The following is a 27,441-nucleotide window of genomic DNA, read 5'->3' on the forward strand; positions in this document are numbered from 1 at the left end:
CTGCTGCAGTAGTTTGTGTGATTATGTTCTAGTGAATAAAGTAATCTAACAACATGTATTCCTGGACAGGAGATAAGAATAGCTAGGAACAGGATGTTATCTGAGAAAAACTATGCTTAACATCCAGCCAACAAATATAGTTCAAGTTTACCATGGGAGAAATATAGTAGGTTTCCAAAAGATGCATACAAGGTTCTGCTGTATCTTACACACTTCAATTATATTATTAGGCCATTCAAATGCTTAGACTTTAAATTAACTTTTTCATAAAATTCTGAAAAACCCAGATGCCTTATGTAAAAACTGCAACTTCTGACAGCAGCCTAGCTCTGTATTACTTTGGATGATCATATTAGGTGAGGGTGAATATTTTCTTGGAACTACTCTTAGAGATATTATTCATGGCACATACAGAAATAAAACAAAATCAATCAAAACAGCCTGAATTTAAGTAATGCTAATATCTATAATCTAAAGGTTACATTTCATTGCTTATGTGTGGCTCAGAATAGGCAAAAATAATTCCCAGACCACAGTTAATGCAAGCTAATGGAACAACTCTCACTGACTAGGAAAATCATCCTTGCAATTCTTTTCTGATTTTATGCTAATATTTATAACTATTATAATCTACATTATCACTACCTAAGTACAGCAACCTATATCTATAACTATTGTAACACATACAAACACACTGAAGACAATAATTCATTTTACTTGACAAATGATTAGTCAATAGTAGAGTGAACTGCACTTTTTGAACTCCGTGGGCCTTTCTATGAGTGTATGTTTCTGACTGTTGATGTATTATTTACCTAGCAACAGCTCAGTTGAAGTACTCCACTTCATCATGAAACATATATCGCTTACAGACACTTCAAAGTTAGGATGTTTTTCATGTTCAGCTGATTGCTTTGACAACTTTGATTTAGCCTCCTTGAGCATCCATCCTGTTCACTGAATGAGGCAATGAAGCACTGATCTCATGGGAAAATTGGAAGATCTGTTATCTGGAGCGTAGCCCCTGGACTCAGACTCAGGGGATTTGGTTCTGTTCAAGACTCCGTCATTAGTATGATACTCAGCAACTCATATACCGTATATATGGTATAAGATAACATATATCATACACCAAGGATGCTTGGGATAATTTTGTCTTTCTGATTTTCTAACTTAAACAAACTCATTTGAGGGGCTAATTTTGTTTTTGTAAAGACAACAGGAAAATCTGATTACAGTATATAGCATCATAATGACCATAACATCAGCGGTATTTATGCCCTTGGCCTACAGAGCTGCAATACAAAATGCAAACTGCTAAATGACAAGAAATTAGTTAAGAACAGATGGATGTTTTGCTATGAGAAAACAGGATCAACTATACTGGATCACACCACAACTTCATCTAGCTTCAGCCACTCACTAGCTTCATTCACAGTGGCTAGTAGTAGAAGAGCATAAAAATAAGGTAGGCATACAATGATACTTTCCTAGCATTCTCTCAGCTTCCAGGAATTTGCAGCTCAATGCCTTCTTGAAAGAGAAATATTTTCTTTGTGTTTAATAATCCTTCATGGATTTTTCTGCCATAATTTCTTCTAATTTTAGAGGAAGGCTGGAGAGCTTGGTGGTTGATGCAATGTGCTGGCAGCCAGAAGGTTGTAGGGGAAGCTGGATTCATCTTCCTCTCTCTTTCTCTAACTCTGTTCCACAGGAAATGGAGGAGATGGAGGGAACTTAAGGATGCCAACAGAGGGGTAATTGTGGCCTTGTATTGCACTGAGGAGTGCTACAGTTAAGAAGCAATTAGAATTCCGCTCGCTCTTTCCCCTTTTCATGCACACTGAAGGAGCTCCTGCTGATGGAGAGAGTGATGACCAAGTGACATGAAGCCAAACCTCAGTGGAGCCCCACTATACTATGAGATTATTCTACCTAATATAAATTCCAGTGGTAGGACAAAGACAGTTCAGTTGCCTGACATTTTTTCAGGAATCCTATTCACAGCCAAGCGGTAAATTTATACATCCTTATTCCAGCTTCAATGAAAGTTAATAATGTTTTCTAAAGAAGGAGTTAGTTTCTTAAAGCAATTGCTGTGCTTGCCTCAGGAACTTTTACAGGATAATAGTAACACTATAGTCACCACCTATGAGTAATCATTATCACTGTTTTCATCTAGCAAAAAAAAAAAAACTTGAAATCTGACATGACACCACGTCCAATCAAAATGCTTTATTTAATTCAGTAAAGACTTTAGAATACTGTTAAAATAGTGTACTAATCATACTAAGTAGTATTGCTAAAACACTATGCAAAGCCCAACACTTTATGCTATAATTCATGTTACAATAAAAACAATACATGTAATTTCAATTTTGAGCAAAACGTTGTGCAGCTCTGTGCTAAGCAACACTGGAATAGCAAACAAGCAGAACTGGATAACAAAGAAATATTTGAAGAAAATGTTCAAAAGAGTTAAATGAATACTCACTGCACACAGATATCTCAAAAAGTTAAACCTAGCTATGAAATACATGGCAGCCATAATTTCACAGATTTGGAAACTGCTGCAAGGTCCTGTGGAAAGCTGTGGAAAATATAGGCCTGTATTGACGCTGTAGTAAACTGTCACATCCTAGAAATGATGAATCTGGAAAGTACAAAAGATGGAGGGCTGAGAATTTCTCCTGGAGATGTTTTACAAATCAGATTCAAACTGAGATAATGTGGCAATTTGTTTTTTGTTTTCTTGTTCCTTGATGGGTTCAGAGGCACTCCTGTTCCAGATACACTAGCTTGTAGAATGATCTCTTCCTTTGCATAACTGACAAGGTGAACTCAGCTCTGTCCTTATCTCTCTTCTTCCTCTGCTTTCTAGCTTCATTTTATAATTCCATCTCTACAATCCCTATATAGTTTGCTTATTTTATCTCCACTGTTACTTATTCTGATAAGTTACTTATTCTGATAAGCAAAATCATTTGCTCTTTTGTCACCCTTCATCTGCAGCTACAGCAATCTGTTGTTGTTTTGTTTCACATCTGTTTCTTTCCTTTTATTTATTTTTCTCCCATTTTCCCTTTCAAGCCTTTTTAAAATAGAGAAAAATGGTTTGTTTTAAAATTTGCTTTGTATATATTAGATATAGGAGAACATCTTCGACTTGCCTTAGCTCTTCAAAGTTGAAATTCATACTCATATGAAAGGGAAGAAAAGGTAATTAAAAGTATTTTATTAATAACAACAATGAACTACCTCTCCCCCATTTCTTTCCTAGAATGTTCAAAATCTCAGAAATGAAGGCGGCTTATCCGAGGACTGTGCTGCCATTCAGGGGGACCTCAGCAGGCTGGAGAGATGGGCAGAGAGGAACTGCATGAAGTTCAACAAAGGGAAGTGCAGAGTCCTGCACCTGGGGAGAAATAACCCCGTGCAGCAGTACAGGCTGGGGGGTGATGGGCTGGGAAGCAGCTCTGCAGAGAAGGACACCTGGGAGTCCTGGTGGACAAGAAGTGGACCATAAGCCAGCAATGTGCCCTTGTGGTCAAGAAGGCCAATGGGCTGCATTAGGAAGAGCATTGCCAGCAGGCTGAGGGAGGTCGAGGGAGGTGATGCTTCCCTCCTACTCAGCCCTGGTGAGGCTGCATCTGGAATACTCTGTCCAGCTCTGGTCTCCCCAGTACAAGAGAGATACGGAACTACTGAAGCGAGTCCAGCGAAGGGCTACTAATATGATTAAGGAACTGGAGCATCTCTCATATGAGGAAAGGCTGCAAGAGCTGGGACTGTTCAGTGTGGAGAAGAGAAGGCTTAGGGGGGACCTTATCAATGCCTATAAATATCTGAACGGAGGGTGTAAAAAGGATGGGGCCAGACTCTTCTCAGTGGTGCCCAGTGATAGGATGAGAGGCAATGGGCACAAACTGAAACACAGGAAGTTCTGTCTGAACATGAGGAAAAACTTCTTTACTGTGAGGGTGACTGAGCACTGGCACAGGTTGCCTAGAGAGGTGGTGGAATCTCCATCTTTGGAGATATTCAAAAGCAGTCTGGACAGCATCCTGGGCAACGTGCTCTAGGTGACCTTGCTTGAGCAGTGGGGCTGGACTAGATGATCTCTAAAGGTCCCTTCCAACATGGAATGTTCTGTGATTCCGAGAATAATAATCAGATACAACTTACCATATTTCACTGACATGATAAGACAAATAACGAATAAAATAAACTGTTAGAGCCCCGAGTGCACCAATAGGCCTTACTGGCCCTGATCAGCCCCACCTGGGGCCTCTCCCAACCAGGGGGCCCCCAGGGCCCAGGAGCCCCATTTCAGCTCAGCCCTGGGCCCTGCCTGAGCTACACCACAGGGTGTGCCTGTCTCCAGCCCTGTCTTTGGCCCTGCCTCCTGGATGGACTCTGGACCTACACTGCAGGTAGCTTGTCTCCTGGATGGACCCCTCAGACAGATGTCGTATCTTGTCTCCAGTCCTGTCCTTGGCCCTGTCTCCCACATGGACTTTGGACCCACGTTGCAGCTTTGTCTCCAGTCCCATCTCTGACCCCATCTCCTTTTGTTCCTGGCTGGACCCCCTGGCTGAACCCTGGACCTAGTACATCACTTGCTGTGTCTGGTGTTGTCAGTGAACCCTGTTACCAGCACCTGCCTCTGTCTGGCAAGTTCAAACTCTCTGGAACCGTGACCCATCGGTGAGGACACTGCCTGTGCTTGGGTCACCCTCAGCTTCTGGCTTGTCATCCTTAAAGAAAAGCCAGCCCTCTCTGTTCCCTGACAAAAAGTCAGGATCTCAACAGAGACTTGCCTTATTATACAAAAATTCTAAATCTGACACCTTCTATAATATTTACCCCTCGCTAATACAGACTCTGCAACACCAAGAGAAAACTGTGGTATCCTTCAATGAATGATAAAGACATAACTTGAGTGGGTGGGCAAGCTGGCACAGCTCAGGCGATTCACTGGACTGTTTGCATATGGATGAGGTTATATAAACTCTGTTCATCTGGTCTGTGAGCTCCCTCCTGCCTGACTTTTGGACTCTCACTGTCTTACCTCTGGAATGTGAACTCTGAATTGGCCTCCACTACTTACAGCAGGAGCCTAGGTCCTGCTTCAGGGATTTATGTTGATGCCCGAAGACAGTGTGAACACCTCTCTGAATTCTGCATGGCATTGTACTTCATCCTACATGGCCTTTTGTTTTAGAAATTGGAATAATACAGCTTCCCAGACATGGTTAATAAACTATACTCCAGGCACCAGTCCCTTCACTTCTGATTTGTCAAGGCTTGTTTCAGCAAGAGCTAAAGCGGCCCTAAGTACAGCTTAGGTGAAAATGTACTGATGAGACTAGTTTCACAAACATTTTAAAACATGTTAATGATTATTTCCTATGCTACAAACAACACCAAAACTGGAGCTGATATAATAATCCAGAACACCTATAGTTACTCTCTTAAATTCTGGTCTAGATCTCTTCAGCTACATTCCCTGTCATTCATTGTTTGAAAACTTTCATGAACTTATTTTTTTGTTAGCATAAATTTGGGAGGAATGGCTGGTCTCTATATGAATGCTATATTCACATGCAAATACTGATATTTATGCACAAACAAGATAATTTATTCTTTGTAATTATGCTCTCTGAAACACTTCAAAAAGCCAACCAGAAAATAGAAATAGCACTAAGTAACTGAGACTGTCTATCATGTCTCATAAATACAAAAACAGTCAAACTGGACAGCACATAAACAATAAAGTAGTGTTTATCCAAACTCATGAATGAAGTCATGAATAATAAACATATTTTAGGAACAGATACCAAAACAGTTCACAATTTTTCATTAAATGATATTAGCAATGAATAATTTAACCTTGGCTATCAAAGATTTGTAATAATACAATAATCTAAAATAAAGAGCTAAAAACAGCAATGGATAAAAGTAGAAAAATAAAGTTTTGGAAAAGTTCCTGGCATTGTGGGTGGTGAAGTAGGGGGTAGTAAGTAGTAACACAAACAATTCTTGAAGGATTTAAAGGCATTTAAATGCAGTATCTTCCTGAATAGAGTATGACGAAACAATAAAATACTGATTCTGATGTTATGATCAGGAACTCAGGTTAACGATCTGGGTTAGAAGGCAAATGCATACACTTTAGTTAGTTCAGTATTCTAAATTACTTCATTTACTGTAGGTGGAACTAAAACTAGAATCAGTTCTGTGTGCTGTAAATTCTATAATAAGCTGAAGATTTTTAACTAGCATGTGATGTTCTTGTGATTACTAGAAATGTGAGCTTGCAAGGATTCACATCTCTTCAGGTCTACTAGATTAAGACTACTAGATTAAGAAGGAAATAAGAGCACATCAACTGAACTTTGAAGAAATATCTGGACAGGGTCCTGGCAATGTGCTCTAGGTGACCCTGCTTGAGCATGGGGGTTGGACTAGATGACCTGCAGAGGTCCCTTTTAACCTCAATCATTCTGTGATTCTGCGATTCTGGGAAACTGTTATTAATTCAGTTTTGGCAGACTTAGATATCTGTATAATTTCTGGGAGATAAATTCCATTTTCCCTTCCTGTGTATCTTTAAAGAAATTCTGACCTTTGTTTGAATATAGTATCCATATTTTTCAGATCCAATTTTTATCATAGTCTCACTGGCCACAACATCACTAACCCTAACATATTTGGTGGTTAAATACCAGGGTAATATCCATGCCATCTCAGACAAATAACCACCAAAGATACTGAGTAAAGTTTTAGAGATTTGCCCTCAGTGGTCACATTATGGTTTTCATATCGTCTCTTTTAGAAGTAAGAATATTCTGGTCTCCTTAAAATATTCCCTGGACACAGTTTGTGAAAGCCTCATTTTTCAACAGATACTTCTAGCTCCACTGACGCGCTAATTCCTATTATGTACACATTTTTAACCTGGTATTGAATTTGATTCTGCTTAAGGAATAAATGCTGTTCAGTTTAGTGACATCAATTAAATTTGATATTAATGTATATGAGGGTAAATGATTACACAGTTGCAAAGTTCAGATTAAACTACAAGGAAAAACTGAACCTAAGCAAATGGCTTCTAAGACTCTCAAGTAATCTGATAATTTTCTTCTCATGTCATTTATCATGACTTGAAATATCTTTTTACCTCTGAAATTACAGTAGGGTCACTATGAGAATATTATAGAATGAGGAGACCATTAGCTTATAACTTTTTAAGCATAACAACAATCATTCTGACATTAACTTTATGAAATCTGTCAAAATGAGCACTCCTCCTGGACTGTTCAATAGAGAAACTGGCAAGACCTGTCCTACTGGAAAAAACTCCAAGAGTGTTTTAGGCCAATTTTTCAAGTTGTGAGGTTTGCAAACAACCTATCTTATGCTGATCCTTTTATCTCCTGTCTAGATGGGCATGGTTGGGCAATATTTAACCCTACGGGCACAAAAACACACAATATGTACAGTTCAGTGACTTTAGGGACAGATCTGACAAACGAGAGAATTCACCAGGAAGAGTAGATTGCCGCATTAACATGAAAAGTTAATGCTCAGAAAAGTTTTCAAACCCTTTTAAGAGATACTAGGGACCCATTCAGCACCAATAGATTCCAAGAAGTAATGTGACTAATATTATTTTTGAGCAACTTTTGCAACCAATTAATTTTAGCTCTGACTGGTTTTGTTCATTTCAGTGCAATTTTGTAAGGCAACATGATAGGCAAAGACATCCAAACTTTTAAGATGAAAATAACTTTAACTCAGAGTGATCTTCTGCACAGTAATATACATAGTTCTTCTTTACCTTACCCCAAAACAAGTTGAAACATCAAACTACTTGAATCTCCGTTTTACTATTAGCTGTCAATACTTCTGTCTTTTATGATTTTGGAAGTCCAAACTCAATGAAAATGTGATTTTCTAAGTTTTGCATTCTATGTATTCAGCTTAGACTTTATTACCATTCTGCATTCTATCTCAAAACAAATATAATGAAACTATATCAATATGGTATAGAACTACTTCATGCCATATATATTTCTTACTAACATGCATGCCTTCTTTACAACTCAATAGCTCTCTAAAGGAAGCTCAATAGCTCTTTAAAGAAAAGTTATTTGATGTGAAAATATTAAAAGAAAAAACAACTTGGAAACAAGGCTCTTTAAGAACAGTGCCAAGCACAGAATTTGAAGTTTTATAGCTTTGACTAGTATATTTAAATTGCACATAAATTATTCATGTCTGTAGTCATATAAATTTGTATCATAACCATAAGTTAACAATAGACTGTCAGGATTTGATATCAGATTAATAACTAAATAAAAGAAGAGATGTTAGAGACTCAGTATGCATTACTCTTCTTTCTGGGATCAAGCATTTCTATAAATTACAAAAATATATATCTTTAGGTCTGCAAAACATTTTACTATTTGTCCTTCAGAAAAGAATACATCTTTTGTACTGATTGTGTGAGAAAACAAATATAGCTGGGTACTCAAAAAATAACTGTATAGCTGAGCAGGCTGCCCAGGTCTAACCTCTTTCCAAAGGAGAAAATATTGATACCAGAATGAGGTTAGAATCTCCTATATTGCTTTACTAAAAAGTTAGATCTGATGGGGGGAAATAACTTTGAAATAGCTCAGTGTATTAAGTCAGTACAAATTACATATTAATCCTCCAATTAAAAGAGATTTTGTGGAAGATCCTTTTGTTCAAGTAGAGTCCTATTGCAGAGTATCTAAATTTAGCATGACATGATCTGATGGTCACAAGTAGACAACAGACAAAACTGACAACAATTAGGCTATATGTTTACTCACTGATGAATGTCAATATTTATGATACAGTAGTTATATTTTCTTAAGTTTCTCTGTTCACTGTCAATCTTCTCTATTCCTTCTAGAAAGCATATGCCAGAAATGATTTTTTCAAGATAGTGAATGTAATTGAATTATTTTACAAAGAGTTTTGGAAAAAGAAGCCTACAGTGGACCACTAAAAGCATGGACACACACAGACGAAAGGTATATGCTGAGATGATAGACAGAGAGAGTGGAAATTCAAAAAGAAAATGTATCAGAATTAGAGACTGCATGGGTAAATATGGTCTGGTGAATTACATTTTTACTGCATTTTCAGTTTAGTCTACATCTTTATTTGTAGTAGGCTGTTGCATAAACAGCTCTGATTAATCAGTATATGAAGAGCATATAGCGGAATATTACATTTGTGATACATTAGGGTAAAATTGTCAATATAATAGGAATACATGAATAACAGAACTGAAAGAAATGCTTGCAGCTTTTTGCATCAAACTCCCATTGCTTTTATTAGAAAACGTAGCTAAAAGCTCTACAGTTATCCTGCAGTTTGCCTAGTCTTCTTTAAGGTTTGTTTTGGGATTCAACAGATCATTAAAACAGGTACATCTTTATCTCATTTTATAATGCAGTAGTCAACAGAAAATTAATCCAATTATTTATGACTCCTTCTATAGAATTTATATGATCTTTGGGTAGATTAGTGGCATGAAATGTGTTATGATTATCATGTTCTCAGTAAATAAATGACAAAGCGATTTCTTCTGGACAATTTACAACTCTATGGCTTCAGTTATCCACTATCTTATGACCTATGCAATCACATACACTTTAATTACCACTCAAATAGTTTGAAATGAAGAGATTTGTAAAAGAAATATAAAGATTGCTGTGAATGATGCATGAATAGAAGAAATGTGTGTGTGATAGCACCAGAAGAAACAGTTGTATAAAGGGTTACAGGAATGGTCTGTGTTCATAACCAAGGACACAAATGACAGCAATAAAGTACTAAGGAATGTGTTTTTGTCAAGACAAGAAGGACTGCACTCTGATAAAACAACAGCACAGATGCTTTGTCAGCAGACAACTCTACCCTCTACACAAAGGATAGCAATGTTACAGCACATCACACGTGATATTCCTCTTCCTCTAATTCCAAAAGAAAGCCAGACTACAGCCCTAAAATACCTAAGATAAGGAAGCAAAAACAGTAGGTAACATTGAAGTAAGCAAAATTCTGAATCCAAAGAATCACATCATAATAACTGCTGACTCCTATCCAAAAAGCAGTTTGCATTGCTAATCAGAAGGAACCCAAGAGATATGATGAGGCTGCAATAGTCAGCATCCCTCATCTTCCATGTCACACACAAGTGACTATGACCAGACACACATACCTTGGTTAAGTATTGAATGTGAGAGTGAGAATGACCTGTGAAAGTATGTGACTAAAATCAGTTACGTTTAAAACAGATATCACCTTCCCCTTCCTTAATGTCTCATTTTCATGACTTTAGTTACATGAACTACCTACAGCAATTCTGACGTTCTGACATCAAAATTCTGTGCTCACTTAACAGTTGTGAATAAGACATAAGGAAAGGTAGAGTCAGACTCAAATGTGTGGCCCTATTCCCTATGGTGCAGCCCTACAATTGACAATAAAGAGTCCATAGACTAGCAGTTTAAAAATTGCAAACTGCATATGTATTTCCTATTGAAGGTATCAAACAGCACTGGGAGCAGACACCAGCTGCTGGAGTTCTCTCCTCCCATCAGAGTCCCCTTTTTATCAGCTAAAAAGTCAGGATCCCTCAGACTTTTCTTTTTTTCCCTCTCTATGATGCCACAGATATTTTAGTTTTCTTTGCACAGCATTATCAGCTTCAATGGGAAGGTGGGAGTTGGGAAAGAGGTGATGCTATACTTATTTTACAGTCTGGTTGTTAAGGTTGCCTATTGCAAAGTGAGAGTTGTGGGTTTGAAGCTCTGTAGGCTTAAGAGGTGTCCCACTTTCTGAGATGGTGCATGGCTCATTTTATTAAAATACATGAATTAAACCCATTTTATCAAAGTGGTTAGTTTAACCACACTGAGAGTTAAAAAGGGGAAGCAACTGCTGCAAAATAGACACTGAATTACAATTAAAATATATACTTTAAGATATATAGCTTACCACTGTGAAAACTGCCTTATGCCAACATGCCTACACATATCTAATTAAAATTCAGCCTTAATTAAGTACTTTTATTTTATCTGTTTTCTGCCCTTGAGGAAGGAGGATGTTAACAGCTTTGGAGGAAGACCACTTTGCCAAAATTGCAACCATATGGCAGCAAACAGGAAAGGACCAGCCTAACAAGGCTTTATTTGCTAAAAGAAAGTTTGATTTCTTTTGAGTGAAATTTTAGCTTTTATAGGCAGAATCATACTAGGGAAGATGAAGACTTCGTGTCTGAGCAGTGGCATCCCAGATTATTGAAAGGAGAACAGATTGAAGAAAGAGAGGAAGCTAAGCATGTAACTTCTGGCAGTCAAAGGTCTGAGCAGTTTAAATTATGTGTTATAGTTGTACAGGGTATAGCATGGACTATTTCTCCTCTCATTTAGCTTTTCTGGCCATAGCCCCAGCTGATTCCGTATCTTCCTAATGGGAAATTCTACTAAGTCATAACTGCTTTATTTCCCAATCTTTGTACTCAAGTTTATGTCTTCTACTGTCACAAATCTGAAGAGGGAGATTTCTTGCAATTTTCCCCATATTGAGTATTTACATACAAAATTTTCAGGAGGAGAAGGAGTCATCGATAAAAATAACCTTGTTCCTGTAAGTACAGGAGGCAAAAAAACGCAAGAAAACTTTTTATGATGACTGCCTACAAACTTCGTCCTGATATGAAAGACCAGAAAAAGTCCACCACAAAATGTATTTTAATACAGACAGAGTTCCATGAACTACCGTCGATCTGTGACATTAAATGTGTACTATGTGACATAGAAACATGCATATACGCATCCAGAAGCAATAAAGATTGTGGGAAAACTTAATCTGAATACAGCACAGCACACTGCAGCTCTGCCACTTTCAAATGAGAGCTGCTCATGTGGATTCAACTCAGGTGTATCTGCCAGTATTTCACAGTCTTTCTTGTTTCAGATTAGCTCTAGAAGAGCCAGCTCATGGGTCTCTTAACTTGTAGACATGATAAAATATATTTCTAAAATAAATATTTGAAACGAGATTTGCTAACTCCCTTAAAAACAGTATTTCATATGATATAATTCTGTTACAAACACCTCTTCCAGAAACAGCATCTGTTATATTAATCTTTGAAAGGCAGTCACTCAGGTAGTCTCACTCAATGAGTAACAGTTGGAGTCTTGATATTGATATTGAGACATAGATACTGAATCTCACGAGCATAGGAAAAAGCACTGTTCTTGCAAAAGGGCAGCAAATAAATTTTGTAAAAACCAAATTTGCTAAATATAACAAAAAATTTGCTTCTTTCAACTGTAAGAAAAAGATTTGATGCAAAGTTCCAAGCCATTATTGCAGATCAAAAAAATGAAGGATAACTGAGGAAACTGTATCCTGTATTCCCTCAGATGGAACAGTGAGGGTGCTCAGGGACAGCTGCCTGCTCAGCTGACCAAAGAAACCCTGACTACAGTATGCATGCATGCACATACCAACTGGGCAGTGCATTTACAGACAGCATCCAAAAAATAATTCATGAATAGCAGAATTATTAAATTGTAAATTATTAAATTGTAAATCAGCCTCCATGTGCTAGAACACATTTGACAGAAGTGGAACTCAAATGCCCAATCTTAAACTGACTGTAGATTACTTTGATGCAAAATGGTCATTTAACATTATTTTCCTTGTCACTGATTTAATTGATCTGACTTGAAACAGTTCTTATTTTAAGCATAATGATGATACAATAACCATTAACCATGTTAAAAATATTTATCTCTAAAGTAGATAACTCCTTGGTTACTCTCTTTTGAATGACTTGCAAGAGTAAATAAACTCTGAATCACATACCTCTGAACTGTTACCGGGCTCCAGCTAACATAGAAATGTGGCTATGCATGCCTTGAAAGATTTTTTTTATTGTAGAACAATTTGTTTATAATTAGGGAAGGAAAATATGAAATTGAAGTGTTTTCTTGGTTTTTGTTTTCCCTGAGAAGTGCAGATGGCTGATATTTAAACATATAGCTTTTCTAAATCCTTTGTGGAATGTATATTACTAATCAGTGTAAGTATCTACTATGTCAGAAAAAAAAAGACAGCTATTGGGTTTATTAAACCCCACCTAGTTCTAGAAAGTGGTCACAGAATTATTTCAAAATGGACTGGAAGGGAGTTAAAACAGACACCTAATCCATTCAACTGACTCAAACCAAGGCCAGTTATACCCCAACCACTTTTCTTACTTCCAGCAAACATGCAGAAGTCTTCTAGAACATGCCGAATGTAACAGAGGTTATAATCTCCCTATTAATCTATTTGAATGCTTCACTACCCTTGCCCTTATAGTTTTGTCCTGAGGAGAAGAGAGGGAGATTCATTTCAGCTAGTTTTATACATCTACATCTGAAGTAGTCCTCTAGGTTCCCTTCATAGATACTTTATACTTCTTCTAGTCATTTGCTATGTTTCAGACATTTAGATATGATGATTTAGATACTCTAGAAGTGCCTGCTTATCTAACACAGCATAACGAGCTCAGATGCACACAATGCAGTCTACACTATGGAAGCCTAAATTTAGTTATTAAGGAGAAGATCTGTTTGTCTAATCTACCACTATTTTCATCAAGACCATGGTTACTTAATTTGCTTATAAGAAAAACATATGAGACCACGTTAAAAGCTGAACTGATGCCAGAACACAGGGCATCTACTGCTCTTTCCCTACCTATAAAATCTCCTGTCGACTCATAGTAGGGAATTAGATTGCTTTAGCAGGTTTGCTCTTGGCAAATCCATAGTGGCTGTTATTCTTTTCATTGCTATTTTCTAGATACTTGAAATAGTTTATCTGTTCAGCAACTTTTCATGAATTGAAAATAATTCCCCACATTCTCCTTCCTCTCCTCTACATTGTCCTCTCCTAATCTGCTGATACCTCACCCATCCTCCAAGAATTCTCACCAGAAACCACTAATGGTTCTAAGATTATTTCAGACAGTTATATAACAAAATGAAGATCATTAAATCAATTTTAAGATACCTAACTTACATAAGCTGTTCTTTCCTTATCTGCAATTGAGATTTTAGCTACCAGTATTAGTTGTGCTTGCTACATGCTCATAGATGACCTTTTCAGTAAATATGCAAGAAAAAAGTTAACTGTACATTTTTGCCTCCTCAGCAACTATTATGAGCAGCTTTCCCTTTCCTATGGTACCTCTCTAAGTTACCAAAGATTTCGTTGTTCTTCTTCTCCCTATTAATGTACTAATATATTATTTTACACTATACTATATTTACTATTTTATTTTATATTATACTATATTTGCACTGATATAATTATTTTATTTTATAGTCAGTTCCTTCTACTTCTCTTGCTAGTTTCATCTCAAGGAGTGCTTTGGCACTTCTGACTTGTCTTTACATGCTTGTGTTATTCTAAAATTGCTATTCTGATTAAATTGAGAAATTTTCCCCCATTTGTCTAAAGTGAAAGCAAAGATCACAAAGTAGTCAGGTTGGTCTTTTACATTTTCTTTTGTTCACATTGGAATAGGTCATACTTATGCCTTTAGCAGTGTTTTGTTGAATCCAGATTTCTCTTTAACTAGCATCCTAGAGATCTTCTTTAGAAATTCTGTGAATTTATTGACATCCACCTTCTTGAGGCTTGTTGATTGAACTCTGTTTCACTTCCTAATTCCCCTTTTAAGGATCATATGTGGTATCACTTCATAGCAACTTGAACTGCTACATAATCACATTCTTAGTCAAGTCCTCCTACCTGTTAAAATCAAATCCAAAAATTCCTTTCCTCTACTTTTTTCTCTAGCTCTTGTGTTAAATACTTTAACCAACAAGTCCTAAGTGCTTCTCGAGCAGCCTCTCAATACAATTTCTTTCCAACAGAGGCTGAATACCTGAAATTTCTCATTACTATCAAGTCCCATGGCTTTGGATATGCACCAAGAATACCCTTCTTCTTTTCCATTTTCTTGGATACCTACAGACATTCAACAGCTCTAACTAATTTATGTTCAAGATCTCAAAGCAAACATCATATTTCTGAAATTCAAGGCAACATTTCCCCTCTTCTTCTCTTTCCTCTTCTTCGTGACAAAGTCATACCCTTTACATGACTGGACTATTAATGTAAGATATATCAGAAAATCTCTACAGTGCTAACTTTGTCATAATCTTCAATTAATTCTTGCCTATTCCTCATTAATTCTTCCATTAATTCTTGTCTGTTCCTCATTCTTTTATTAGTATACAAACAGATAAGGTACTTGGCAAACTGACCCATGACTCTTCTTCTAGTCACTCCTTTAATCCTATTTTAAGTAATCCTACCTTTCTTAGTGATTAGAACTATATCCAAGTTCCTTTATTTAAGCTGAAGACTTTTGTCCTTGACAAATTGTTCTTAATTTGAAGTTCTGTTCTCCCAGTATAGAAGTCGATGTATGAAGACACTATTTCACTTTTTTTGTGTGGCAGCTCTTATCTTTTCCTACCAGAACACACATATCATTATCCTATCGTTGTAAAAGCCAGAGCCCTTGCTGTGACAGCACCTTTGTAGTTATACAGTTATATTCAGCATGTATTTGTCTCTGGCTGATGCTTGTCTCAAAAGTGAGAGAACAGAAAGTAATAACTCTTGAATCTTCAACCTCTTCATCCACGGTCCCAGAGCTTTATAAATGCTTTTGATCGGCTTACGATAATTCTTGGCAGTATCACTAGTATCCAAATAAGTGTTTATCATATGATAGTGATCTGTGGGACCCTATGCAACTGCTCAAATTTGGGCAATTTGGGCTGAAGAAGCATACGAGCCACACTGTCAGTTCCAAGTGGTTCAGATGTCTCCACATCACGTTGAGTAGGAGGTCACTAGCCAACATTATCTTTTTTTTCCTCCTGGTAATGGAGGTTTTGTACTCTTTGGAGCACAAAAAGGCTTTTTCTCCTTTATCATTGAGATTTGTTCTTACTTGGTCCCTGGTCAGCATTCCTGTTTCTGATTTCATAGGCAAGCTACACAGACGTAGAACACTACACGGCCGCAGAGGAGATCTGCAGCCAGCTTCCTGCCTGCAGAGTGTTGTTTACTTCTCCAGTACTTGTACTGCCACCAAACTGAAAGCTCTGCTTTATGTTTTTGTCTCCAAATGCATTCTGTGGATGAAGTCCTCATGACTTGTCCAGTTTTGATTCTCTCCTCCTATCTCGTTCCTTTAATTTCTTTCTAACAGATTCCTCTAGAGACCAAAAAAAAAGTTTTTTGGCAAGAATATATAGGCTAAAGTTCCTGTAAAGCCAGTCAATGATTTCCTCACAAGAAGTCATCACAGCATAATTTTATATAGAGATATTGAATTATCAGATTGCTAGTTGTGACAAATACAGACTCCTTATTCTGCTAGATAACCCTGTTACTTTTTCAATACAAAATAAAAAGAAACTTCAAGTATCACATGTTCGATAAAATGTATTTGGTCTGTCTTCCTTTGCTGCCTGAACTGGGATTGACTGAAGCAGGAAAATGCATAAAGGAATGAAAAGCGAAAAACATAAATGTGAAGCTGCAAATAGCTAGCTCTGTAACAGATAGAAATGTCTTTATCACAGTCTGTATGTACAGCAAACCTGAGTAAATTTAAAGAAATGTAGTTCTGTTTTGATTGCTTGCACATAGCTTTATTTGTTATATTAAGAGCAAAATTATATTACCGTTCTAAACTAGTTGAAGACCATTAAGGAACTGATAGAAAGGAAAAATCGCTGGTTTGCAAACAGCTGCACACCAAATTGGAAAAAAGTTAAGACTCAAAGGCACCTCTAGGAAAAGGAGAGTGAAGAAAAGAGATTTTTTGGGAGATTTGGGAGATTTTTCTGATCTTAAAAGTAGAATAAAAAAGTGAAAAAAAGAAAACCAGTGATCAGTCATAAGAAGCAAGAGAATAATACTTACGTATTACTAATTTATGTAAATTTGCATACTCATAGTGTTACTCCTGTCTGCTTTTCACAGCTCTAACTTGTGCAGATTCTTAATAGAGGCCTGATTTTGAGTGTGATGTCTGTGTACTATCATGCTAAAAGAATAACAATCAGCAAATCTTGAATTTCTCCTAATATCTTCAGAAATTACTAATTACCTCTTAACCTAGAGTTTCTCTATGAATAATTCTCCCTACCAACACTGCAAGTTTCAGAAAGAATAAAATAGTCTGGCAGGACAAAATGCCTACTCTTTTTCAATATATTGCTCCTCATACTTTTCCAAAATAAATCTGAATGTGCTTGTTTTATCTGCAATCATATTTGCACTCAAGTCCATTATTTCCTCATTTTCCTAGATTCTCTTCTCACTGCCCAGCTACAGTTAAAATGGCTGTGTCAGGTCTATTTAATTCATAAGGTAGAGTTTCCTGCGGTGCAGAGATCATGTGCCATGAAATGATTGGTTGTTAAAATACTTTTTTTTTTTTAATTTTAAGTGATAAGGTAGATAGCCCCCTAACCAATACATAAAACAATGTAATTGCATGGAATTGCTAGCAGGCATGTGCCAATACAGGTGGGAAGACATATCTTTGCCTCAAGACCAAATTATTTGGTCATGCCAGTCACTTTTCTTTCCATGAGATAGGAAGAAGATGTAGTAAAATGCTTTCAAAATTCTTATCAGCACTGTTGCATAGATTTATGCTGACATACCAACAAGCTAGCCATGACTCAGAGCTCTCAGAATTCGCTATGGCAGGGAAGGTTTGCAAATCTTCCCATCATTGCTAACACCAGTCACTGGGTGTCAGCAACATTTTCAGCACTGTGCCAAATATTTGCTTGAAGCAGCACTGGATAGCATAACGCTTAAAACACTGTCCACAGCTATTGGATTACACATATACCCAGGGTCCATGATTTCAAACAAAACTCAGCTGAAAAAGATTGGAAAATATCTCCCTAGTAATGAAAGGCTTCATTACAAAAATATTAATGGAGTACTCATTTTGGTAAGATTTCAAAACAACATTAATGATCCCAATACGCTATTTATAGTAATAGCTCCAGGACACTGGGCCTAATGCATCTCTAAAAGTAAACAGCATTGATTCTTTTCATGGTTATTCGAATACCTACAAATGATTTCAACACAATGGTTTACTTAGCAATATCTTATCTGCAGTTTCCCTACAAGCAGTTAAGCCATAATTAAACAATAGTTTAGTTTTTTTCCTTACTTGTAGAGTGATCATTCATCTCCTCTAGTCCAGTATTAATTCCAGCATCTATTGAACTCATAATTTTATCAATCTACAAAAAAGAGAACAGTGAAAACAATTGATAGACCACATCTTTGTTATTTTACTTTGCTTTTTCATGCATAAAATTACGGAATTGTTACTGTCATTAGGAAAGCAATGTTACAATCAAGACTGCAAAAGAGAAAAATCAAAGGATCACAACTAATTTCTCCACTTTGCTTTGTATTCTGCTACTTTCTTGTACTCCACCAAAAGCTAAAGCTTGAAACTAATATTCCTTTCCCTATAGTATAGTTCCTTTCATACTGACAACACTGGTCATCTAATTATATCTCAGTATTTGAAACTACTTTGTCTTGCTAATATATGGACACAAAGGAGAAAAATGTGTGTATTAAAGTATATGACAATGGATTTTAATTTGATAGGCTTATTTTGCTTGATAATAGCTGTGAACCACTAGAGGACTATTTAAGCAGTACTATTAATGAATAATAATATTGCTTTGTGTGTCTTAAGATACTAAATCAATTATGCATTTAAGATTTCCAGAGAATTTTCTAGCTCCCTTTTCCTCCATCTGCCCAAAGGACACCAAATAGGTAGGAAACATAGTTGTGCTCCCCCCCATACCAGGTTCACACAGAATGATATTGTTTGTGAAACAATACTACACTTTTTCCAAAGCTCATTTGCACATTTGTAAATTGCATTGTACTTACTAGGTCAGAATTAGTATACCTACTATATTCTCTGTAACAAGAGCACAAAACAAAAAGTGAATCAAAGGCAGGTATTGCCAAAGAAGAAGGCAGCAACAGAGAAATAGGTTTTACTTAGTTTAAGATTAGGGCTGACTAGGACAGTTGACTCCTGCCACTGTTGACAGCAAAATACCTGGGAATAATCTCAGAATCTGCAGATTTAGAATTCACACCTACTTTTTGATAAACTAAATCTGTCTTACCCTGAAGAACACCCAAACCTTGACATCCCCCTAAAGGGCAATCTTTGACCTTACTAGTTTCAAGATCTCATAAAAATGTATCCAAATAAGTAAGATCAAAACCTGATCCTAAGTACCCTTCCGCTGAGAAAATAGCTCTTGTACACCAAAAACTACCTCATGGATATCCTGTCAAACCCAACATTCAGATGAGCTGAAGCACTCTTTTTAGAAGAAAAAAAAAACAATCATACAAACAAACTCTGGCTTCTATTTCTGAGATAAAAAGGCTTTGGGGGATATAGAAAGACACTTTCCCATAGTAGCCATGTCAAAGTTAAGTGCTTACTTCTCTGTAATAGCAGTAAAGATATAAACATATCCCACTCTTTACCTTATTTACTTCAATAAGACAGGAACTTTTGGGTCTATAAAGAATCATTTACACTCTTGAAATTAGAACAAAGCTATAAAAAATGTTTTAAATCAAGCTCTAGAACTAAAATAAAAGTATTTTGTATGAGCAAGCATATGAACTATGAACTCAGCATGAAGGATTTCCTTTCATAGCAGCTAAAAGCGTATTCCTACTCCACACAAGAATCAGGTATATGGCAAGTACTGTGTACACAAACAATTTACCAGGTCGAGGATACATAATACAAACTGGGTTTCTGGAATGCATAATCAGCCATCACAGGTTTTCCATTCTTGCCATGTTCTCTTGTCTCTTGTCGGGGGGCATTGCCTGTTCTTCTGAAGGGGTTGGAAATAATTAGCAAAAATATAAACAAGGGGCATAGTTATATGCCCATTTTACCAATTTTGTTATTGTCAGTGGTGAGGGCTGCAGCAGAAAATAATTTGAATGTCACAACATATAGAACAATAGAATTACTTCTGGTTGACTTCATTCACTATGGAAACAATAGCCTTCCTTCAGTGTGCAGCATTTTGAGCAAAAATACATTGCATTTTGTGCCAGCTGTCAAATTACATGTATTACACTGTGATACACACTCTCTGAGGACTTGTAATTTGGAAGATTCACTTTTTATTTTCTGCCTCTGAAACTAAAAAAAAAAATAGCATTTTCGCAATTCTATATAGTTGCTTGTACTATAAGTGACCAAAACTTACTTCTTCCCATTCTGATGTGAAGGAAGGTGTTCTTTCAGAATTTCCTTTAGAGCACTGCTGATTTGGTGTGGGTTCACTCCAGTTGCTTCTTGCTTTTTTGTCATTTGGTGGATGGGAGATAAGATTGGAATCAGATTTTGAAACATTTTTGCATAAATGCATTTCAAGCAAAGTCTTTGGTAAAGAACGTATTCTCCCAAGTGTGCATGCTCGCTCCACAAATCCCCCAGTAGTAATAACCCATTGTTCACTTATCCTTGTTGTTGTGCCAACCAGTGTACGATTTTCCACTGGTTTAGTTTTAGTATGAAATATGGTTCTGTTTACAACTGGTGGCTTTTTTTTCTTAACAGGAGGATCAGCAGTGTTTTCTTTCCGCAGCTGTATCTGCTGTATTGTGTTCTTGTTCAAAATGCTTTTCTCCACTGGACCACTGCACTGGTTTGTTTTGCTGTACAGCTGGAGTGGATTATCAGGTGGGTCACAGGCAGGTGATGATCCATGAAGTAAACCTGCAAATTGCTCAGCGGGGTGTCCTTCAGGAAGCTCACTTTCAGTGGATGCTTCTCCCTGGCAAAGGCGTTCTGAAAAGAGAGAGAGAATCTTGTTAAAAACAAAAAACAAAAAACAGAGTGATAAAACAGCAAAACCCTTACTCTACACAAAATGATTTTCTATGATGCTTAGTTCTCTCTTATGTACAGAAACAAAAGATACTTCTATCATGAACTGATTTATTAGTCTCTTACCAAACAATTTGTTCTATAAGCTTGACTAATTTATCTTGACTGGTTGAAAAACACACCAAAACACTCAGTGCTACATATCAATTACAGGAAAAAGCAAATTTATAAAGTACGATAGGCCATTTTTATTCCATCAACTTGATGGTGTCACTTTTAACTTGTTATTGAGTTGAAATGTGTACAAATTATACAATTTCGAATGATGAATTAGTTACTTTTTAGGTAATAAAACGTATGAAGAACCTGTATAACAGCATTATTCTTAATAATTTTTCTTCTTACAGACAATTTTGTACTTTGAATTTACAAAAATAATTCCTTTTTACTGACTATCTAAAGAATAGATCCGAATGTTGTTTTCATTTCTGGGAATTTATAAGAATAGTTTGAATAATAGTAACCACCGTAAAAAGAAGACTAGGAAATCAAATATTTTTAACAACAAGTTTTGTATGCAATTAGCAAGGCAAATGGAAACTACAGAAAAATATACTTTTTGATACAGTTCAGAATGGATTATTAAGAATTTATAACCTTTTCTTATGGCTGTGGCTGCAGGGGCTAGAAAAATAAAATTTGAGAACTCTTTCTATCTGTGCTGTCTCATTTAAAGCAGTGGTGAGGGTAACACCATTCTATCCACATGGCATTAAGATATCTTATTCAACTCACAATAACTCTGTCTCCACTAACAGTTGCATCTCCATCACTACTTCATTTAAGATACATAGATGTCATTAACGCTGAAAGTTGTATCTACATATGTCGAATCTTTAACTGGAGGACTGTATGCAAAGCAATAGCTACCAGAAGGAATCAAACATAGCACCATGTCACAATATGCAAAGAAACTGATCAGCTTCCTCCTATTTGCTACAATATCTGCTTGACCCCCCCCCAACAAATCTTAAAATATTTTTTATAAAATGAGGTAGTACTTGATAAATGAATGGTAGAAGAAAGATCTTGGTTTGGGCTTCAGATCACCAGCTCTTATACTAGTTCATAGTTTGAAAATGTAAAATTAAATGTTTTTTCTCATTTTCTAAATTATCATTATAAAATTCTAATCAAGATTAGGAGGGGTGCAACCTTAGAAAATCTACTTCTCTCCTTTGGGAAATAACAGACTAAAATATATACCTCAGGCACATTTGAGCATTTTTCAACTAAAAGGATGTCTGATGTAATGGCAAAAGGTAGAATGTGGGATGTGACAGAGTTTATGGAAACAATAATGCCAGGAAAGCTGGTGTGGTGGAAAAAAAAGGGGGATGGGACATTCTCACTTTCTTTGATTTTTGAATGTTGCTGAATTAATTGTACATCTGTAACATTGAAGGTGAACTTAAAATGAAAAATAAATGATGCAAATACTGATTGATTTTGGCGCTTTTCAGTAATAGGAAAAACTCAACAGCTGGGATTCAGCTCCTGATTAAGACATCTCATTTTAGGTATGTACAGGTATAAGAAGTATGTAAACTTCCAGTCATACTCAGAGTCAGTGGTGATGAAGTCAGTGGAGCTTAGGGAATGAAGTCACACTCTACATCACGGCTGCACATCTCAATCACTCTCTGCATCCATTAACTGCATTGACTAGATCACAAATGACTATAATGGGAGATGGCATCCAGTTTGCATTATGATACCTAAATTTAGATGTCTTAATCATGAACCGAATCCTACTGTAATGTTTCAGACATCAGTCTTACGGTTGTCATTGAACTCACTTAGGGGTAAATGTGTTTCTCAGGACAAAGTAAGAAAGGAAAATAAATCTGGAACAAAACAAGATTACAGGCACCTGAATTGCAAGGATTTTGATAATAATCTGGACTGAAACTGATGGCTGCATCTATATTGGTAAATAAAACTGGCCAACAACAATTCCTTTAGGAATTAAAGGAATTATATGGCTCATGTCCATTAAGCTAAACTCTCTTCCTTCTTGAGACAGAATTGGCACATCCAAACTGTTACTGGGAATGGTCTGTGGCCTCAGCTAAAACTTGAACTGTGTCTGGGAACTGTCTGGGTAAATCCTGCTTAGTATTGGCCAAAACCATGCCAAAACCCACACTAACAATTTACAAGTACGGACTGCCAAGCACCAGCACTGTCTCATGTCCTGGTTTTGTATCAGGGCAGACAAAAATTACAGTTTCAGAAAACTGCCATTTCTCTGTGGTCAGTAAATACATATAATGGCCAATAGAAAGTGTGTGTCTCATTTCTTTCTAGCAGTGGTCCAGTGAGCGTACCAAAACATTGTTTTCAGTTATTTCACTAGCTGAAGTGGCTAGTGAATTCAAAGTGGATTCAAAGATTCTAAGTATATTGTAAGCACCTTTGCAGCTCGAGCTGTATATCTACTGTATAAATTACTGTATATCTATTGTATAAATAACTTTCTACTTCAAAAACAACAAAAGCCAAGCTGAACTTGTAAAACCAAGCACTTTAAGGAAGCCAGGAAAGGCCAAAATGAAGGTTGCCAGAGCAACCTTTAGTCTTCTTATCTTTTAGCACTATGATTCACATTTGATATGATCATATACTATTTTTTCTCAAAACCTGCTTGTTTCATTTAGTGTTCAGAATGAACTTTGCCCAGTGAAGCAGAAGCTTTCAACATTTTATATTCTCCTTGTTCAAACAGACTGGTCCTATTACCTATTTACTGCACAGTATTCAAATACTTCCTTGAACACCAAGTTACTCCTCACCTACTGAGATTTTTTATGATGCTCATTACTACAGTATCTAAGTGCTTCACAAATATGAATTCATGTATCTTTACAAGGCGAGGATGTAATGTGATATCATCCCAATTTTACAGATGGGAGATTAGGCTCAAGGAGATTACACTGAAAACATTCACTAATTTTGGATATCCAATTTGATGTTCTTTAAAGTTTGCTTTGTTAAGAGTACTTATCATTATATAACACAGAATATCTTCAAAGCACAGCTGCTATTGACTTCAGTACTTCTGTAAGTCAGTCAATCATAGAAGTCACTTCTATAAGTCTCAAATTCAGCATTCAAAAAAGAAGTAATGCTGTTAACGACTACTTGGATAAAGTTTGGTCTCTCTTGATCAGCGTACAACAGCTCTAACAGAGATAGAACGTAATTTGTGTAGTACTCAACTGCCTTAGCTGTCATTTCTTTGATACCTTTCACTTTAACTAGAAACTTTTTCATAAATTATATTATGAAGCAAGCAAAGATCTCATAGCTATGTCTCCTTTACCACATGACTTTCAGCAATGCATAAATAAATCTATTTTGGACAATGAAAGAGACTAGGGTTGCCAGGAAAATAAAGTATGGGGTGGTCATGATAAAGATTAAGATGCATGCAACATGCAGGCGGCACAGCGGCCCTAGAACAGGTATTCCACAGAGGTTGTGGCATTGGCATGCTTGGAGTTTTTCAAGACTTAGCTAAAAAAAGCCATGTCTGATCTGATCAAATGTTGATGGTAGTCCTGCTCCAAACAGTAGGCTGAACTAGATGAGATTCAGAGGTCCATTCTATGATCCATTTATAACTTTAAATCTTCTGTTTTCAATAAATTATTCTCTTTCTTTTTGTAGGAAAGCTTATTTTTGTAATCTTAAAAAAAAACAAGAGAAGGAGATCTTGCTTTCTCACAAGATACTGCTTTTCTTCCCGCCTTATCTTTTCACTTGCAAATAGTATCCTAAATACCAAAACATAAACAGATGTCACTTCTACAGATCTTTAGTGTCATTACAAGTGCACCCACAGCTTATTCATCTGACTAGATTATTTATGAAAATCACTATGATACTGCCGTATCTGTGTTGCAAGGAAAACTTTTGCAGAACATTTCCATTTGTAACTACAAATCAATTTAGTTCTGCCATAATCTCAAAGCCTCAGATAAGTATTGCTATTATCACCAGTTTACATACAACCAACCTGGCATTTGGACAGCAGATTGCAATCCAGTCAGCTATTTATTTACACACTGGTGCACCCTAGCACAGTTGCTTGTGGTATATACATAGATCTCTGCAGAATACCATGTCCTGCTTTCAATAATTGAGTGTTATAATTTGCAGATGCTTCATCACACTTACATAACTATTTTATGAATCTGACTTCAAATCTGCAGAGCATATTTAAAAAATTAGGACTATACTAAATTCAGTGAATTTTGCATTCATGTAAACTTGGAAATTAGCTTATTCACATTTGTGTCTCAAGAGATTCTATGTTCAAAACTAAAGTAGATTCAGCAGAATAGCACTTATTAATAATAGTACTGAAAAGAGCTGTAATGGATAAATTATAACTACAGAGTTACATCTTTAACAGGCACTGCTGTTGCCATGGCACGAGTTTCTAATGTAGAATAAAAATCCATTAGAGATTTGTTCTATAGCTATGGTAACAACTGTATTGTGACACCTGTGCTATTAATCTATTCAAGTTCTGTTTTCATTTGATCCAGAAAGATGTTTTTAGCAGCATACTCTGCACATGTGTAATATCTGTCCAAAAATGTACTCTCAACTCTCATTTCCACACGTTCAGTTAATTGATAAAATTAACAGTCAGTCGAGTAATATTTAGATAGTACCCTTTTGTCCCTTCCTACCACTTATGCAAGCTGGAACCATTTGCAATAGAAGGATGGTAGGCAAAGAGGTCATCTTCTTCGCATGGTAAAAGATTGCTCTGAACACACTAGAATATCTTCAGTAGTGATGATATGGATTGTATTGTCAAAATGATTTCATAAAATGGAATGATCAACAAGAAAAGGTGTAAGACAGAAAATTCCAAGCATTTAAAAGCTGAGGTAACAATATTCAGTAATGCATTATTTCACGCAGCAAACAACATGGTGCTCTAAGTTCCAGCTCTTGATGGTACCATAGTATGTTGGCTGCAGCTGTCTCGATGAGGCAGTACAATGTTTTCTCACTCTAGTAAATGTTACAGCAAGGTACCATGGACCTCTGTGGGAGATATAACAACATGATTACTATGCAACTCATGAAGAATGTGGGCTTCTACTGTCATCAGCAACAGCACAGAAAAGAGCAGCAGTGTCCAGCCAGAGCTGTTTCTCCTTCTGCTTCATCCTAAATCTAAAGAAACCAAAAGGGAATGTTGGTGTCAATGATCTCCAAGCTGCATGCCCAGGTTCCAACAGTATGAGCTTCTCAAAGCCATTTTGTCTCAAATCACAATAAAAGTCTCTGTGGATTTTGTGTTTGCTCTTACTTGCTTCTTTACCACCAATTCAAATATATAACACTACAATCTGCACTTGCCTGTTTACTGAAGGATTCTACCTAATTAATGCTTCACTATTGCTGCCTTCTTGGTGGTTTCACTGTCCACATTTTACTCTTCTGTTTCACAATGACATATCAGGAACTACAGCAGATGAGAGAGATCTAGGGGGTAAGATAGCTCCCTATGGAGTTTTCTGAATATTACTTCCCAGCCTTTGACGAAGAAAAAGCTTTCAGTGAGGTAGGATATTAGTTGGTTATTACTGCCACTTCTAAGCACATTATAATATCGAAATACAGTTCTTGCCCCAAATTGCAGTAATAGGAGTGTAATCTGGTGCAAATATTCATAGTTAATTTTAACTTTTTTGAGAGATATAATGATTCTCCTGTATATTTTCAGAAAATATATTTGCTACACATAGAGTACCGTCTGTATCTGAGGGGGGCAGAATAGAATTTTTTCATAGAACACAGATAGGGTTAATCTTTGATTTAACAGCAAAATTCAACTTAGACAAAAATACAGAGCTGCAACTGCCACCTCCATAATGCTGTTTCCATGAGAATTTCTTTCTATGTGACTATATAAGGCATGGCTCCTAGACATCTTAATGAGAGACAGCCTTTCATGAACCATCACATTTTACAGCACAAGAATCTGTCATATATTTGATCCTCAAACCAAGAATTCTTCAGAAAACTAACATACGTTAACATGTAAGTTAAGGATTGCAAATTTTATGCAGATGAAATAGTGTCCAGCCTCACCCAGGTGAAGCACTGGTCTTCTTCAACGCCCATGTTCATGCTAAAAATCTGTTACAGTATTTCAATTCTACCACGCAGAAAAAAAAATCATTACTTCTTTATAAAACTTAAGTAATCTTTCATGAGAAATTCTGCAAAATGAATGAAAATTGATGCAAAATGTAATTTTGCAGAAAGCTCACATATAATCGCATTGA

General features: G+C 36.5%; 1 protein-coding gene across 1 annotated transcript in view; it reads right to left on the reverse strand.

Moving 5' to 3' along the window:
- The window catches only part of ANKS1B (ankyrin repeat and sterile alpha motif domain containing 1B), a 434,784-nt gene that overhangs the window by 206,257 nt on the left and 201,086 nt on the right, over window positions 1-27,441 (reverse strand). The window contains exons 13-14 of the mRNA XM_026123167.2: window positions 20,442-21,025; window positions 18,332-18,404 (exon numbers count right to left, since the gene is read on the reverse strand). Coding sequence (XP_025978952.1) covers window positions 18,332-18,404; window positions 20,442-21,025 — 657 coding nt within the window. The remainder of the gene's footprint in view (window positions 1-18,331; window positions 18,405-20,441; window positions 21,026-27,441) is intronic.

This window comes from Dromaius novaehollandiae, chromosome 1 (assembly GCF_036370855.1).
Source record: "Dromaius novaehollandiae isolate bDroNov1 chromosome 1, bDroNov1.hap1, whole genome shotgun sequence".
In the NCBI taxonomy this organism is placed as follows: domain Eukaryota; kingdom Metazoa; phylum Chordata; class Aves; order Casuariiformes; family Dromaiidae; genus Dromaius; species Dromaius novaehollandiae.